Source organism: Dipodomys merriami, unplaced genomic scaffold, assembly GCF_024711535.1.
Source record: "Dipodomys merriami isolate MVZ:Mamm:240054 unplaced genomic scaffold, mDipMer1.0.p SCAF_71, whole genome shotgun sequence".
In the NCBI taxonomy this organism is placed as follows: Eukaryota; Metazoa; Chordata; class Mammalia; order Rodentia; family Heteromyidae; genus Dipodomys; species Dipodomys merriami.
Genome location: NW_027206302.1, coordinates 4,433,193 through 4,449,514, shown reverse-complemented (window position 1 = coordinate 4,449,514; position 16,322 = coordinate 4,433,193). Strand labels below are relative to the sequence as shown.

Below are 16,322 nucleotides of genomic sequence, written 5' to 3'. Positions count from 1 at the left end.
TTATAGGCGTGAGCCACCAGCGCCCGGCTATGAACCAGTTTTCTAACTCATTTTATTCATATTCTCTATTAATCTCTTGATCTATACTACTGCCTTGATGACAAAAATGAATATAGTGTAGTTTCTGTTCTTACAGGTTCACGTTCTCTGGAGAAGACAAGTCATAAAAATACGCTAAGACCTATCTTTAATGCACTATAACATTATAAAGCTGGTGAGGAAAATAATTAGGTTTTGTTTCTTTTATTCCTTTACAAGTATCTCCTAAGAAGTGGAGGATGTTGGCGGTAGAAGTGGTTGTGATAACAATTTGGAGGTCCTAGTCTTAGTTTATTTAAATTGTGTTTCTCATTGCTCATTTTTGAGATAATAAAAATGAAAGAAAAGCCCACCTCCCTGTAGCAGTTAATGCTGTTAATTGCTTTCTGATCCATCTTACTCTCTTGGTTTTGTCCCACTCTTATTAAAGTAGCCAAAAAAACAACATTAAATATTTGATATTCTTTTGACTGTCACCTTTTGTTCCTTCTCATTAATTTGAATGTTAGGTGTATACCACGTTCATACCTATAGTTTTAGTTAGTTATATGAGTATGGTTCATATAAATGAGTACAACTCAATATCTATAAAGTTGTGTAGTTTTTCCTAAGCATTAATCCTATGTTTAATGAAAATTTTAACCTCAATCTCCACAGGACCCTCAACTCTTTCTCCCAGGCCGCTCAAATTTTAAGTCCAAGCAAGGGGGCACACATCTGTAATCCCAGCTCCCAGTGGAAAGAGGCAGAAGAATTCTGAGTTCAAGGCCACCCTGAGATACAGTGAGACTCCTAAAGAAAATATAAAAGGCCAGGCATGATGGTAAACACTGGTAATCCTAGCTATGGGAGAGGTAAAGATGGAAAGACCCTGGCAAAAAGTTAAGAGACCTCAAAATGAGTGGGCACAGTGGTGCATGCCTATAACAAACCCAGATACTCAGGAGGTGGAAGTAGGAGGATTGAGGCCCAAGGCTGGCCAAACAAAATCACCTGATTTACAGTAAATGGACCTGCAGCTAAAGGAGATAGGTTGCCTTGCCTAACAAGGTGTGGGTTTTGAGTTCAACTTCCAGTATTTAAAAGGGGGGCGGGCAATAAGCATAAAGTACCACCTAATCTATATAATTATCTTTCAACACCCCTTCAATAGTCACTCACACCCTACCTTGGTGATAAGGTTGCAATACTCCTGTATTCAAGTAGTTAACCTGGTAATAGATTCTACTAGCCTCTAATCAGCCACAGAATCCTATTTTACCTCATCTCTCAAATCAACCTTTTTGTTGTTGTTGTTGGTCTTGGGGCTTGAACTCTGGGCCTGGGCACTGTCCCTCAGTACTTCAGCTCAAGGCAAGCACTTTACCATTTGTGCCACAGCGCCACTTCTGACTTTTTCTGCTTATGTGGTGCTGAGGAATCAAACCCATGGCTTCATGAATGCTAGGCAAGCACTCTACCGCTAAGCCACCTTTCCAGCCCCAAATCAACCTTTTTCTTCAGTGCTACTGCTTGTGAGCTTTTTTGCTTAGGGCTAGTTCTCTACCACAGCTCCATGTCCAGCTTCTTGTGGTTAACTGGAGATAATAGTCTCACAGACTTTTCTGGCCCAGGCTGGCTTTGAAATGGAATCCTCAAATCTCAGCCTTCTGAGTAACTAGGATTACAGGCATGAGCCATTGGCACCTGGATCCCCTTTCTTCTCTATATCTTCTTTGGTTCAGCCTTGTGCCAGTCCCTTATGTTTTCCTGTACAAGGAAACTATGTGGATAATTATGACCTCCACCAAACTCACTTAAACACCCTGTTTTCTTCATTTTTGAAAGGTGCTCTACCATCTCTCACAGTACTGCTGGCACACTGCTTTGCATGTTTGTGGAATGAAGCATACACAGAGGTCCTGTGCAGTATGATTGCACAACAATCTATTATTCCACTCTAAAACCTATCAGATATAATTAATCCCAATAGTTTATTTTGCCAGTAGGGAGAAAAAAAAGAGAGAGAGACCGCACTTTAGAAATAGAAGCCACTGTCGTCTTTATAAAACAGAATTGTGCTGCTGCTGTTGCTTGCTTCAGAAGGAACTGTACATTACAGCTGCTGGAATAATTTCACAATGGACTGGACAAGGTACAGCTCAAAGCAGGACACAAATACAAGTCTCAAAGGGAAACAAATGCAAACAAGTACACAGCTGTGGGGCTCTAGGGACATTTCCCCATCCATGCTGCACTTGAGAGGGATAAAAAGTTTAGAAACTAAAGTGAAACCCAGAGTAGTCACACGTGCCTGACACAAGGCTAAGTGCAACATCCAACACCAGTCAGTTTGGACTGTGTGCACAGGAAAGTCATTTCATTTTACCTTATTGCTACTACACTAGGGGACTCAGTGCATTGGGACAAATTGTCTTTACTTGCACAATTCTTGGAGAGTTTCCTATTTTCCTTTTCAAAGAGAAAATCTGCCTTCCCTATATTAATCTGTTTTGAGCCCATTCCTTTCACTCCTTTTCTTGGGCTTCCAAACAGCAGCCAGAGGTTTGAAGTCAGTAGGAGTAGAGTAAGGGGAGAGCACCAACCCAGCCTAGCTCCCAGCCCAGGGAGAAGGCAAGTCCTAGTGAGTGGGGGAAAAGAGAAAACCAGAGAATCCCTCTTCTCCAATCCGCTTAAAAGGCTAAGTAGGAAAGAGTGCCCTGCCATATCCCTGCCCTGATCAGACTTCAAGAAGGAAGGCATCTTAGCTACCATCCTAAATTGGCCTAAGCCCAGTAAATAAATAAAACAACTTTCTTCAATATAGTTTCTAAAACTGCTTTTTGGCTCACTTAAGATGAATTTTCTGCCCCGGAAGAGAAGGAACTTCCATTCTTCTCTGTTATACATGATGCCAAGTCTGAAATACAGTCCTACCAGCCTTGCAGTTATCTAATGAGTCAGCTAAGAAGTGTCTTCTTTGTGTCCATCATGTGTACTGGCATTATTCATATAATTCTGGACAGAAAAAACACTGTTGCTCAGCCAACAAGGAGGCTATTAAGGAGATATCTAACAGGTGGAAACTAGTAGATTTTTAGGAAGGTTTCAAACTTGTAGGCATCTTTTTCTTCAGCCTCATTCTAAGCTTAAGTTCATGGCAACAATAGCTCCAAGGCTATCGTAGCCAGCAGTAGCACCTCAACCAATGGGTCATGCTGAACTAGAAAAAAACAAAAAAAGCAGTGTTCTCCTTTCCCAAACTCTATCCATTCTTTTTTTTTTTTTCTCACTTTTCCCTCTATTTCCATTCTCTAACCCCCAACTCAGAATAATCAAAAAGCTTGACCCTAGGTCATCCTCAGCAAAGGAAGGTCCTAGAGCAGAGAGAAAAGGAAGCAGAAAAAGCAATGAGAAACTAGCTCCAAGGAATGGTTAGGTGTGCAAACTCCCAGAAGCCAAGCAAGTCTGCTGCTCTATAGTGTAAGCTTGAAGAAAGTTCAACTAATATTAATACTACTGGGCATGGGGAACAGGTTCTTGGTCTTATGCAGTCAAGGTGCTTAGCCTGACCTTGCCAGTTAACAGTAGGATCATTGCAGGTCATGCAGAGAATTCATCACATGGGCAGACAGACAGGCATACAGGCCAGCCAGCAACCAAGTTGAGTCAACAGGGGGCAGGGGAAGTCAGCCAAGGAAAGAAAGAGGAAAGGGATATTAAAAACAGTGGGAAAAAGGGAACAAGAGACCTATGAGGATAAGGCTGGGGTCCTCCCAGTACTTCCTCAGAACTTAGTAAGAAGCACTGCTACCGCAACCAAATCCAAGCTAGCTAAAGCTTACTACCAACACTTTGTGTATGTGCCACCTTTCAAACAAGAATAAATAACACAATCATGGATTTGTCTTTTTTTTCCCTAAAACTAAGAGCAGAAAATTATTTTCTCATCATTATCCAAGCTCATTCTCTTGCTTTTATTTCTTGGATGGCACATGTGATGCCAAAGGACTAGAAATGCCTTTCAAGCCCCAGCTCCAAGCCCAATGGAGAGAGTGAGGCAAAGAGAAAGGAAAGAACACAAACTTGTTGCTGAGAATAGTGACTTCCATCTGTTCCCTATGGGCATTTGCAAATGCTGGTGAATGACTGGACCCTCCAGGAATAATGCCCTTGTCCTAGCCCCAAAATGTACCCAATGTAGTAGATTACATGAGAGCCCATTGTCCTAGGAGAGCTTCCTCCCCAAAGGGTGACAGAACATGAAGTAGACTGTATATGAAGGCGATGGACAGAGGGCATATGGAGTGTTAGCATCACTCTCTTTAGGCACTTGTGTAAGGAATGTAGGCTCTCCAGTGAGCTGCCTCCTCCCAGGACCTTCCATTCTGGTTTTCGCTGGGCTTGTGCCCATTGAACAACCCATTCTATAGCCAGCAGAAAAATGTACAGGAGGAGTTACTCAACAGTCCTGTTGCTTTCTTCATAAGGAATATTTGCGTTACCTTTTTGTGAAGTTACTGAACAATGTAGCCAACTAGAACAGAACCTAGAGTAGATTGTTTTGCATAGCAAATCTGGGTCTGTACAAAGGCTGCTGGGAAGAGAAAAAGGGATGCTTTAACTCTACAGGCCAGGATTCAGACCTTCCTTCCTCCAGCTGACTGGCCAATCCTGGACTAGATCTATAGTATCATGGCTTCATCACCAGAGAGGGTAAAACCAAGCCCAGGCTCCTCAAAAAGAAGAATTTGCATACTGAAACTGAACCTTCCCATTCCAAGCAGTAGTACAGGAGAGAGCCTTCTCTCAATTGCCAGCAGAGACTAAGCAAGAATCTCCTTCTTCTCCAGTCCTGTAAGTCAGCCAAACCCTTTATCTCAAAGGGGGGAAAAAAAAAAAAGCCCATGCCACCCACTCACATGCCCTAGTGGGAAACCAGGAAAAATTCATTTGTGTAAACAGAAGCAAAGGGAGCAGCAAAATTCCCCAGCCTGTCCACAGGACATGCTAGAATCTGGGATGAATCCAAGGGTCAAAGGACAGTCCAGTCCAGAGAAAGGGAAGATACACTTGCAGGAAAGAGTGCAGGACAGTGCAGAGGAGGAAGCCTGTAGCAAGAAAAAGGTATTATTTGCACAGAGGAAGAACAGAGCCTGAGCCTCACTTTGGGGAAAATAACCACCCCTACCTAGCCAGGCCAGAGAACAAGTCAGATACATAGTTCCTTCCGATGGCTCAATGTTTCCAGGATGTAAACTCATCAGGCATGGGAGGAATTTCCAGATTTTGGCAATAGACTCAAGTTATGGTATAAAAATAACATTTCATTTTCTTTTTTCGCATTTTAGACCTAAAGATCTTCTGTTATAAGACACCCCAGTTAAGAAATATTGAAACATAAGAGATATGACGATTAGGGGGAAAAAAGCCAGGAGTGAGAAATGCTGTATGAAAGTAACTCCAGACCAGGCAGGGTGGAAGGAATGGGGGTATGGAAAAGAGGGAAGTATAAGTGAAAAGGCCAGGGGCCAGTCATCTCAGCAGCTCCGAGACTTGTCATGTCTGAAAGTGCAAATATCAATGGATTCTAACCATCGTGAGGTTGCGATCTTTTTAAAAGCTCAATGAGTATGGAAGTCAATCCTTCAAATGGAAAATAGCTGGCATTCTGGCTGGAGGCTTATTGGGTTGGGATATCTGTTTCCCACCTACCTCCTTCTCCCACCCCCACCACCCAGTCCCACAAAGAAAGGTACAAAAGGTTGCAGTTCTGCAGCATTACCATTACAGGGAAGGCACTGGTTACCCACCAGCAGGCGGAAGGAAGACAGGGTCGTGTCACTTCAGAGCTAAGTGCCATAGTGCCTTAAGTGTTACTAGGGGGCTGGATCTCTGTCAGGGATGAGATGTAAGATGGGGTAGGAAATATGAGAGAATAAGGGCAAAAGGCAGTGGGCAGGGATTGAGGGTGGGTAGCTGAGGGAAGAACAACCAAAACCATTAGCATTAAAAATCTTCCTACAAACTGGATTCTGAACCCATGAAAACATCTAGTATCCTAAAATATTGATCTGGGTCTGATTTCATTTTTCTTCTTAAACAAATCTAGACCTTTTTCTGATTAAGGCTCCTAAAAAAATCCTTCCCTCCTCCCACCCACATTCTCAAGCCCCTCACTTTCCCATCTAAAGTATCAAACCCAATCCTACCAGCTTCTGTCCACAGGGCTTCAGAGCCGACCTTAACAAGCTGTTAAGCATGAGTCTTTAGCACTGTGAGTCACATGAGACACCTGTGAGTATGGTGGGCGCCAGTGCTGCCCATCTTGGTCCAATGGGATCAGGGCCAGATGTGACAAAATAGGGTGAGGGACGCAGGAGGATATGAGGTTGGTATCAGAGATTTCCGGCTGGTGGTCTCTTGCTGGCCCTGTTCCCCACCCCTCCACCCCTTCTGTAGAGAAAAACAAGGCCTCCTACACTCCTCTCTACCCAACCTCCCTCCTCCTTGCTTCCTCTGGATTTGGGCAGCACAGCTCCTGGGACTTGGAAAGCTTTCTTCTATCCAGTGAGGTAACAGCGTTCTGCCTTCAAGCGAAGTACATGGTGCGCAGAGTATCCTGGTGAACCTGTACAGCTTTGGCCAGGGCCTGGGGATCCCGCCCATTGCTCTGCCCAGATATGTGGCTCCCCTCTCCACTGAAAAGAAAACAATGAAAAAAAGTTCTACCTGGTGAACTGGACTATTAATTCCCTCACCCATCCCTGGGTGCTATTCCCACACCAACCTATGAGAAAACTTCAACCCAGATTTGGGCAGATTAAACCCAAGGATACCAAATTGTGCAGCACTCACGTCCTTCTACTCAAGGAAACTTGGGAGTGCAAGATAAAAGGTAGCCAGACCCCGGGCCTTACCTATCATGCTCCTTGTCGACCAAGTGGTATCGTGCCCGGAAAGCCACCAGGCGGGCATAGTAGGCAGGTGCTGGGATAGAAACAGAACGTGTGCATCTAACGTAAGTGTGGCACAGCTGGTACGTCAAGATCTGGAGCTCATCTGCTGTGAAACGGTTATCATCCCAAAGGACATAGTAATGGGATGGTCGGCTGGTGCCCTGGAAAAGAAAAAAGGTAAGGGGCAGAAAAAAGTTGGACAGAGGGTATGGGGGATGATAAGGAAAAGGATCACTACTAGGACATTACCCCTTCCCTATCCTCCCCCTATAAACAGAGACACAAAAACAATGTCACAAAGCACCCTTCTTATGGGCAAACTGCAAGCACACCTGGAGCTTATTAAGAGCAATCTGGTCGGGCACCAGTGGTTCATGCTTATGATCCTAGCTACTCAGAAGGCTGAGTTCTGAGGATTGTGGTTCAGAGCCAGCCCGGGTAGGAAAGTCCTTGACATTCTTATCTCCAATAAACCACTCAGAAAAAACTGGAAGTGGAGCTGTGGCTCTCAAGTGGTAGAGCACTAGCCTTGGGCACAAAAAGGTTCAGGGACAGCTCTCAGGCCCTGACTTCAAGCCCTAGGACCAGGAAAAAAAAAAAAAGAGCCAGGCGCTGGTGGCTCACTCCTGATATCCTAGCTACTCAAGAGGCTGAGATCTGAGAATAGTGGTTCAAAGCCAGCCTGGGCAGGAAAGGCCATGAGACTCTCATCCCCAATTAACCACCAGAAAACCAGAAGTGGCACACTGTGGCTCAAGTGGAAGAGTGCTTGCCTTCACATGAAGAGCTCAGGGACAGCCCTCAGGCCCACAGTTCAAGCAAGATGAATGACAAAAAAGAGAGAGAAAAAGAGAGAGAGGAGAAGAGAGTGAGGGAAAGGGGGAGAGGGGGAGAGAGAGAGAGAGAGAGAGAACACAATTCTGGTGTGAATACCACTCAGGGTTAACTGACACATTCTAGATACAATGGGAATAACGAACTAATTGTTAACCCAATAGAAACCCCAGGACATAGCCCAGCTACCTGAATGCCTGCATGGCTGCACAGGTAGAAGTCAAACTCAAATGGGTGGGTGATGTTGGTATCCACAGTGGTCCCAGCTGGGATGTTACCACTCTTCCCAATCTGCAAAGACAAACACAAATGAGATCTCAAGATATTCCTGGCTCTAACTAGGGCCTTGGCTGAATTCTACTCCACAGAATTCCAAGAACAACGACATAAGCTCCTATGATTATATCTTCAAGATCTAGAGGGTTCTAGGTCTTGAAAATAATAGATTTCTAAAGTCAACTAGATCTATGTTCAGGTTATGATTATGCCATTTATTAGCTTTGGATTTTAATATCATTTAACCTTTCTGAGATGATAATATCTATCTTCAGAAGGATCCTGTAAGACACCTCAAACAATGTCTGGTATAACGTGTGGCACAAAGGAAAAGTTCAATAAGTAAAACTTCTCTTCTCTGGGAACTGGTCTAGGTCAGGAAGCTAGGAGGAGGGAGAATAAGTACAAGAGAAGAAGAGAAGCAGACACTTAGGGAAGGGAGTAGTAGAGAACGGACTACAAGAGGCAAAAGAAAGAGGAAGCCATAGAGTATGCCATAGAAGAGAACTAAATTCCCAGACTTCATCTTAAGGACTTCTCTGTCAAGACAAAGGAAACAGACCTCAATAATCCTTCACTTACTCGCTCATTCTTGTCAGCACAAAAAAGTCGGGTATGATGGCGTTTCTGCACCACAATGTAAGTGATCCCAGGCTGGTAGTCCTTTTCCAGTTTGATGCAGGCATCACGAATGGCAAGCAGCTCATAGTGGAGGATCTAGGCACAGTGTGAGCAGGGAGACAAAGAAAGACACAACTCTTCTTGAGTTTACACACTATACTAAACTAAAAAGTTTAACACATTCAATATACTCTTTTGCAGTCTCCTTTCAAAACTGATACTCAACAATGATAGGCTCTTCTTGCCAAAATCAACTTTAATATGTTCCTATAAAATCTTGGCTTGAAGGCTTGGCATCAAAAGATATCCTAACTAGGAGGCTTAAATTGGAAGATCATAGTTTAAGGGAACCTGGGCAGAAAAATGTGCAAGACCTCTTGTTAACAAAGAGCTAGATGTGGTGAGGTCCACTTGTTATTCATGCTACAATGAAAAGCCTAACATAAGTAGATTGTGCCCAAGCATCAAGTTAGGCAAGAAGCAATATTTTAGAGCCCAATGGCAGTGGGTTATGCCTATAATCCTAGCTAATCAGAAGGCTGAGATCCAGTGATCAGCACTTGAAACCAGCCAGAGGAGGAAAGTCGATTAGAGTCTTATCCCCAATTAACTACCAGAAAATGGAAGTGGTGCTGTGGCTCAAAGTGGTAGAGCGCTAGCCTTGACTGAAAAAGCTCAGGCACAGTGCCCAGGCCCTAAGTTCAAGTCCCACAACTAACAACAACAACAAAAAAAAATTACAAGCATAAATTGACAGGGCTTAAGTGGTTCAGCAGTAAGAGCAGGAGTTCAAACTCCAGTACAATCAAAAACAAAAAGGGAAATATAAAACAAAAATAAGGGCTGGGAAAGTGGCTCGGTGGTAGAGGGCCTTGCATGCATGAGGTATTGGGTTCGACTCCTTAGCACCACATAAGTAAAAAAAGCCAGAAGTTGGGTTGGAAAGGTGGCTCAGTGGTAGAGCGCTTGCCTTGCATGCATGAGGCCCTGGGTTCGATTCCTCAGTACCACATAAGCAGAAAAAAAAAGCCGGAAGTGGCGCTGTGGCTCAAGTGGTAGAGTGCTAGCCTTGAGCTGAAGAGCTGAGGGACAGCGCCCAGGCCCAGAGTTCAGGCCCCACGGCTGGACACCCCCCCCCAAAAAAAATCCAGAAGTGGCGCTATGGCTTAAGTGGTAGAGCGCTAACCTTGAGCTGAAGAGCTGAGGGACAGCATCCAGGCCCAGAGTTCAGGCTCCATGACTGACAATAAATAAATACATAAAGATATAAAACCAAAGTTCAGCTGGGCGCCAGTGGCTCACGCCTGTAATCCTAGCTACTCAGGAGGCTAAGATCTGAGCATTGTGGTTCAAAGCCAGCCTGGGCAAGAAAGTCTGTGAGGCTCTTCAATTAACCACCAGAAAACTGGAAGTGGTGCTGTGACTCAAGTGGTAGAGTGCTTGCCTTGGGCTGAAGAGCTCAGGGCCAGTGCCCAGGCCCAGAGTTTTAAGCCCATGACCGACATTAAAACACACACACAAACACACACCAGAGTTCACAGAAAAAAAAAATTACTAAAATCATAATGTCTATGGGCTGGGAAGGTGGCTCAGTGGTAGAGTGCTTGCCTTGCGTACATGAGGCCTTGGGTTCAATTCCTCAGAACCACATAAGCAGAAAAAGCAGGAAAAAAAAAGTAGCGCTGTGGCTCAAGTGGTAGAGCACTAGCCTTGAGCTGAAGAACTGAGGGACAGCATTCAGGCCCAGAGTTCAGGCCCCACAACCAACAACAACAACAAAAATTAATTAATGAAATAAAATAAAATCACAATATCTAATGTTAAGTCAATTTAAAGATCAAGAAGATAATGGGAATCCAAGCCCTGGTGTCTCTCACCTATAGAGTAGCTATCCTAGCTACTGAGAAGTCTGAAGATCAATGTTCAAAGCCAACCTGGGCAGGAAAAGTCTGTGAGATTCTTACCTCCAATTAACCACAAAAAGATGGATATGGAGCTGAGGCTCAAGTGGTAAAGTGCTAGCCTTGAGCAAAAAAATCTCAGAGAGAGCATCCAGGCCAGGAGTTCAAGTACACACACATACAAAAAAGATAAGCTAAGGAAGCTACCATAGGCCAATAATCATAGGCAACAGTTACCTGCAGCCATGAATATCAAATATAGAAAGACAAAACTGCAGGGTAGGGACAGGGTACTCAGTTAGGGATACAGCATGTGCTTAGTATTCATAAGGCCTTCAATTCTCAGCAGCATTCTCCTGCCAAAAACAAACTTGTACGGTAGGAAATTTGAAAAATTATTTGAAATCAATTAAAAATAGTTTTTAAACCGAGTAGTTTTTCTTTTAATATGCCGGTCCTAGGGCCTGAATTCAGGGCTAGGCACTGTCTTTGGGCCTTTTTCTCCAAGATTGTGTTTTAACACTTGAACCACAGCTCTATTTCTGGCTTTTCTGGTGCTTAATTGGAGATGTCTCACAGACTTTCTTGCCCAGGCTAACTTCAAACCTAGATCCTCAGATCTCAGCCTCCTGAGTAAACACTATGCCTGTATTTTATTAACGGTTATTATAAAGATGACATACAGAGGGGTTACAGTTACAATAAGTCAGGTAAAGAATTTCTTTTTTTTTTTTGTCGGTCCTGGGGCTTGAATTCTGGGCCTGAGTGCTGTCCCTCAGCTTTTCAGCTAAAGGCAAACGCTCTACCACTTGAGCTACAGCGCCGTTTCTGGTTTTCTGGTGGTTTATTGGAGATAACAGTTTCACGGACTTTCCTGCCCGGGCTGGCTTTGAACAGAGATCCTCAGATCTCAGCCTCCTGAGTAGCTAAGATTACAGGCGTGAGCCACTGGTGCCCAGCTAAGAATTTCTTTTTGAACAATGTCACTCCTTCCTTTTTCTAAACCAAGTTTCATATGTTATATTAACCTCAAATTATTAAATCCCTTTAGATATTCTTTTACCTCCTCCATTAATGTTATTAATAATATCTGCCTCATAAATCTACTATGAAAACTAAGATAAGGAATTAAGTAAAGGTATAGAAAACCTGGCAAGGCTTAGTAACAGTGTTTTCCTAAACAGTAAAATTTGAACCCAAGGGAATGTGAAGCCACTAGACATTTTTGAAAAGAAGTGATAAAATACATCTATCTGGCATTTTAGCAAATATGGATAACTTAGAAAAAAACTGAGCATAATGATTAAGAGCATGGACTTGGGAATAAGACCATGTGTCTGAATCTCAGTTCCATCACTCATTAGCCTGAGTGACAATGAAGAATCATTTAACCGGCTGGGAAGGTGGCTCAGTGATAGAGTGCTTGTCTTGCATGCATGAAGCCCTGGGTTTGATTCCTCAGCACCACATAAGCAGAAAAGGCCAGAAGTGGCACTGTGGCTCAAGTGGTAGAGCGCTAGCCTTGAGCTGAAGAGCTGAGAGACAGCGCCCAGACCCAGAGTTCAGACCCCACAATCGATAAAAAATAATAATAATAAAAAAAATTAACATTTCCAGGGCTGGGAAGGTGATCCAGTGGTACAGCGCTTGCCTTGCATGCATGAGGCCCTGGGTTTGATTCCTCAGCACCACATAAGAAAAAAGCCAGAAGCGGTGCTGTGGCTCAAGTGGTAGAGCGCTAGCCTTGAGCTGAAGAGCTGAGGGACAATGCCCAGGCCCAGAGTTCAGACCCCAAGACTGGACCCAAAAAAAAAAAAAAAAAAAATTAACATTTCCCAGCCTTACTTTTCTCATTGGCCAAATGAGAACAGTCACCTATTTCCCAGAGCAATTAACTATAAACACTAAATAGAACATGAAGGGCTAAACACAGTTCATAACACATAAAACATGACCAATACATAGTATTTAATGGTAGTTCAGGGGTTGGGAAGGTAGCTCAGTGGTAGAGTGCTTGCCTTGCATGCATGAAGCACTGGGTTTGATTCCCCAGCACCACATAAGAAAAAGCTGGAAGTAGTAGAGCACTAGCATTGAGCTGAAATGCTGAGGGACAGAGTCCAGGCCCACAGTTCAGGCCCCATGACCAAAAAAAAAAAAAAGAGTAGTTCATACACTAGTCTAAACAGGATATGAAGCTTAGCAATGAGACCAGACAGGAAGAGCATCATAAAAGGAAGCTGACAGCGTTTATTCTGAAACTGGAGGTCCTGGACCATCAGCATTATCTAGGAACTTGATAGACTTATCAATTCTAGAGCTTACAGCCTAGACTTGTTGAAATGGAAATTCAATATTTGCACACAAAGCCCTCTGGGTGAGGTTGAGGTTTATTACCATTTGAGAACTATTGGTATAAACAGCTTTTAACATAAACCAACTAGTAAATAGACTAAAGGCTTTCAGTTACAACATCTATAGATCAGTTGTGATCCTTGACCCCAAGCCTATCTCATTTACCAAAATGTCCTAAGTAGTGGTATACCATACCAATAATAAAGAAGGTAGAAGTAACTAGTCTTCTAGCTTCAACATGAACATTTTTTTCTACCTACTGCAGACCCTACCTGGGGGAGCTGGCCTTCAGGGACCCCATCTCGGTAGAAGATGATGCGAGTAGGCTTGAAGCGTGTGGACTTGTAGAACTGGATGAGCAGCTCACGCACCATATAGGATAAGTCTTCAATAATTTCCTGCCGTGGTCGCTGTACCCTCACAGTTGCACAGTATCGGCTGGGGTGGGCATCCATACTGCCTACCACCTGACAATCAAGAGAAAGCCTTCAGAATATCACCATCCCTCAGTCAGACTGTGCGTTTGGAGAAACACTTCTTAGCAAGAAAATGGTAACTAAAGGAGTGAAGCTTGGGATCCATAGTTTTAATCCTACCATAATGCAAGTTTTACTTAATCTGACAGTAATATCTGCTTTCACTGCCCTTGCAGTACATATACTACCTTGTGCAAGGCCTACCCTATCCCTTCGGGGTATTAAAGATAATATTAAAGATATGATAAAATTAATTAAATTAAATATATAATTAAAGATATAATACTACTAAGTCAAACACTGGCCAGATAAGGTGGCATTAATGCCACAAAGTTGACATTAATCTTGAGGCAGACATTAGAAAAAGCCTATAACTCAGACTTCAGAAAAAGCAAGAATTTGAGGCCAGCCTGGTCTATAGTGATTCTATCTTGAGAGAGAGAGAAAGAGAGAGAAAAAGAGAGAGAAAATACTGATTGGAGGCATGGCTTGGGTGGGCACTAGCCAATGAGTGAAAGCACCAGATACTGAGTTTGAGTCCTAATTTCAGACAAAAAACACAACAACAACAACAACAAAAGTAAACAGTGACTTCACCTACGCCAAGTTTACCCCCTCCCATTCACATGCTAAGCTACCCTGAAATTATGACCAGTGATAAGTGTTTTTGCAGTTAGTTGATGCAAATAATGTCCTTTTCAAAAGGGACAGTGCCCATGGCCCAAGGAGGGATGGCTAAGAAAGAAAACTGGAGTAAATATATTGAAGTGTTTTGCTTTCCCTTACACTAAGACAATACTAATATCTAAAAAATAAAAATGAGGGTAGAAACAAGAGATAAAGGAAGGCTGGATTCAAGCAATTTGGAAGCTCTATGGGATAAGGAGCAAAAAAAGAGGAGAAAACTAGAGAATGTCTAATCTATTAGATTGATCAAGGGTGAAGAGGAAAGGACAGCCCTGATAACTAAGTTGGAATTCTTTAAGGATTTCAGAGAAGATATGTACATATATGTGAAAAGAGAAAAATATAAATGTAGAACAAAAGTGATGGAAGACTTGGCCAAGTTTCTGGCCACAGATTATACTCTCACTACTCTTTTCTCCTCAAACCAATACCACACAGCATTAGCTTTACAGGTAATACAAACACTGAGCAGCAAATACATTTTATGAAGCCAGAGTTAAGGCATGAAAATCATGTGCAGTCTTGAGGGTTAAGCTACAAAGAAAGAATTACTCACTGCTGTGATAGAAGGTTTTTTCCCATCCCCTGCCGGGGGGTGTGTAACATCTGCTCCCAGGAATATCACTGGCTGTTGAAAGACAGCAGAGCTGAGCAAGAAAGAGAAAATACAATGGTGAGGAACTAGATCTTCACTGCTTGGCACTATCTGATACCCACTTTGGTCTTTTCCCTCTTATATATCTGATTTAATCTGTTTGGTCAGAGTCCTGACTCTTCATCAATCCCCAGCAGGGTACCATGACAAGAGTAAATGAACAACAGAGTTCATACCGCTGGTGTGGGACTAGGATGTTGTTAATGCCACCAAGTTTCACATTAATCTTGAGGCAGAGATTGGACAAAGTCTGAGGTGAGGTCTTGACCACGTTCTTCACCTGCACACACTGTGTTGCCATTCCCAAGAGTGTATCTCCAACACGTTTCACCTCAGCTAAAGACAGGGAGAGAAATGATGAGTGCAGTCAACAAATTTACTAAATGCCTTGTAAATGCCAGGCAGTCCGTGAAGTACCAGGGGAAACAATGGTGACTAGAAACACATAAGATCCCTACTTTTAAAGTGCTTACCATCTAGTGACTAATTTTAAAAATTGTGAAATTACAACACTGATAAATGCTACAACAAAAAACTACATGGAGCTTTGAGAACATGTAATAGGAGATAATAACCTAGTCAGGAGGTTATTTTTGAGCAAGTAATGACTGAACTAAAATGTGGAGAAGGGTTTGAGAGAGCATTCCAGGCCATGGAACAACATGCAAAAATAAAAATGTATTCTTGACCAAATATAGTGGTGCATGCCTATAATCTCAGTACCTGGGGAGGCTGAGGCAGGAGGTTCAAGAGTTCAAGGCCCACCTGGACCACATAGTGAGTTTGAGGAAAGCCCGAGATACATATTGGCTCAAATTAAATAAATAAATAAATAAATGTTATCTGCTAAATATATTTGAGAAATTGGAAGGCCATGTCAACTAAAAAAAGGAGAGCAAGGGAAGAACAAAATTTGTTCACTAAACTGATCTGCAGAAGAGATTTGGGAACAGTTATTGGGTTAAGGATATAATTCAGTGGTAGGTACTTGTGTTTAGAACTCAATCCTCAACACCAAAAGAAAAGGTTGAGTTGCTGAGATAGAAACAAGTGGACTCAAGAGATATGTAAAGAGCTGAGTTATAGACTAGATGTAAAAAGGAAATATCTTTCATGAATAACTTTTAATTTCTAGATTTTCTAGTGTGTATGTGACATTTTGAGTTTGAAGTGCTTTTCTGATATCCTAATAACAACATCATTTAGGTAAATGGCTAGGGAGGGAGGAAGGAAGGAAGGAAGGAAGGAGAGCAGGCAGGCAGGCAGAAAGAGAAGGAGATAGGGAGGGAAGGAGAAAGGGAGGAAGGGAGGGAGAGAGGGAGGAAAGAGGCAAGTCACAGAGCAGAGAGGGTACATGTAATAACAATACATATTCAGCACAGGTATTATAAAGAATACCTATACATCAGGGCTGGGAACACAGCTAAAGTGGTACAGCACTTGCCTAACAAACATGGGGCCCTGAGTTCAAACCCCAGTTCTGAAGGAGAAAGAAAAAAAAAAAAGCTAAAATGTGTTATATTTATATGATGGAAAATAT

At 42.8% G+C, this 16,322-nt stretch overlaps 1 protein-coding gene across 4 annotated transcripts in view; it reads right to left on the bottom strand.

Annotated features, from left to right (window-relative positions):
* Window positions 1-1,993: 1,993 nt before the first annotated feature.
* Window positions 1,994-16,322, bottom strand: part of Ago1 (argonaute RISC component 1) — a 43,818-nt gene continuing 29,489 nt past the window's right edge. For 2 of the 4 annotated variants that reach the window (XM_070008757.1, XM_070008758.1), the window contains exons 13-20: window positions 14,959-15,118; window positions 14,684-14,774; window positions 13,237-13,431; window positions 9,895-9,948; window positions 8,670-8,804; window positions 8,001-8,102; window positions 6,939-7,138; window positions 1,994-6,719 (exon numbers count right to left, since the gene is read on the bottom strand). In XM_070008757.1, the coding sequence (XP_069864858.1) occupies window positions 6,611-6,719; window positions 6,939-7,138; window positions 8,001-8,102; window positions 8,670-8,804; window positions 9,895-9,948; window positions 13,237-13,431; window positions 14,684-14,774; window positions 14,959-15,118 (1,046 nt within the window). In that variant the 3' untranslated portion in view covers window positions 1,994-6,610. The remainder of the gene's footprint in view (window positions 6,720-6,938; window positions 7,139-8,000; window positions 8,103-8,669; window positions 8,805-9,894; window positions 9,949-13,236; window positions 13,432-14,683; window positions 14,775-14,958; window positions 15,119-16,322) is intronic. The other 2 variants (XM_070008759.1, XM_070008760.1) reach the window with 2 other exon arrangements.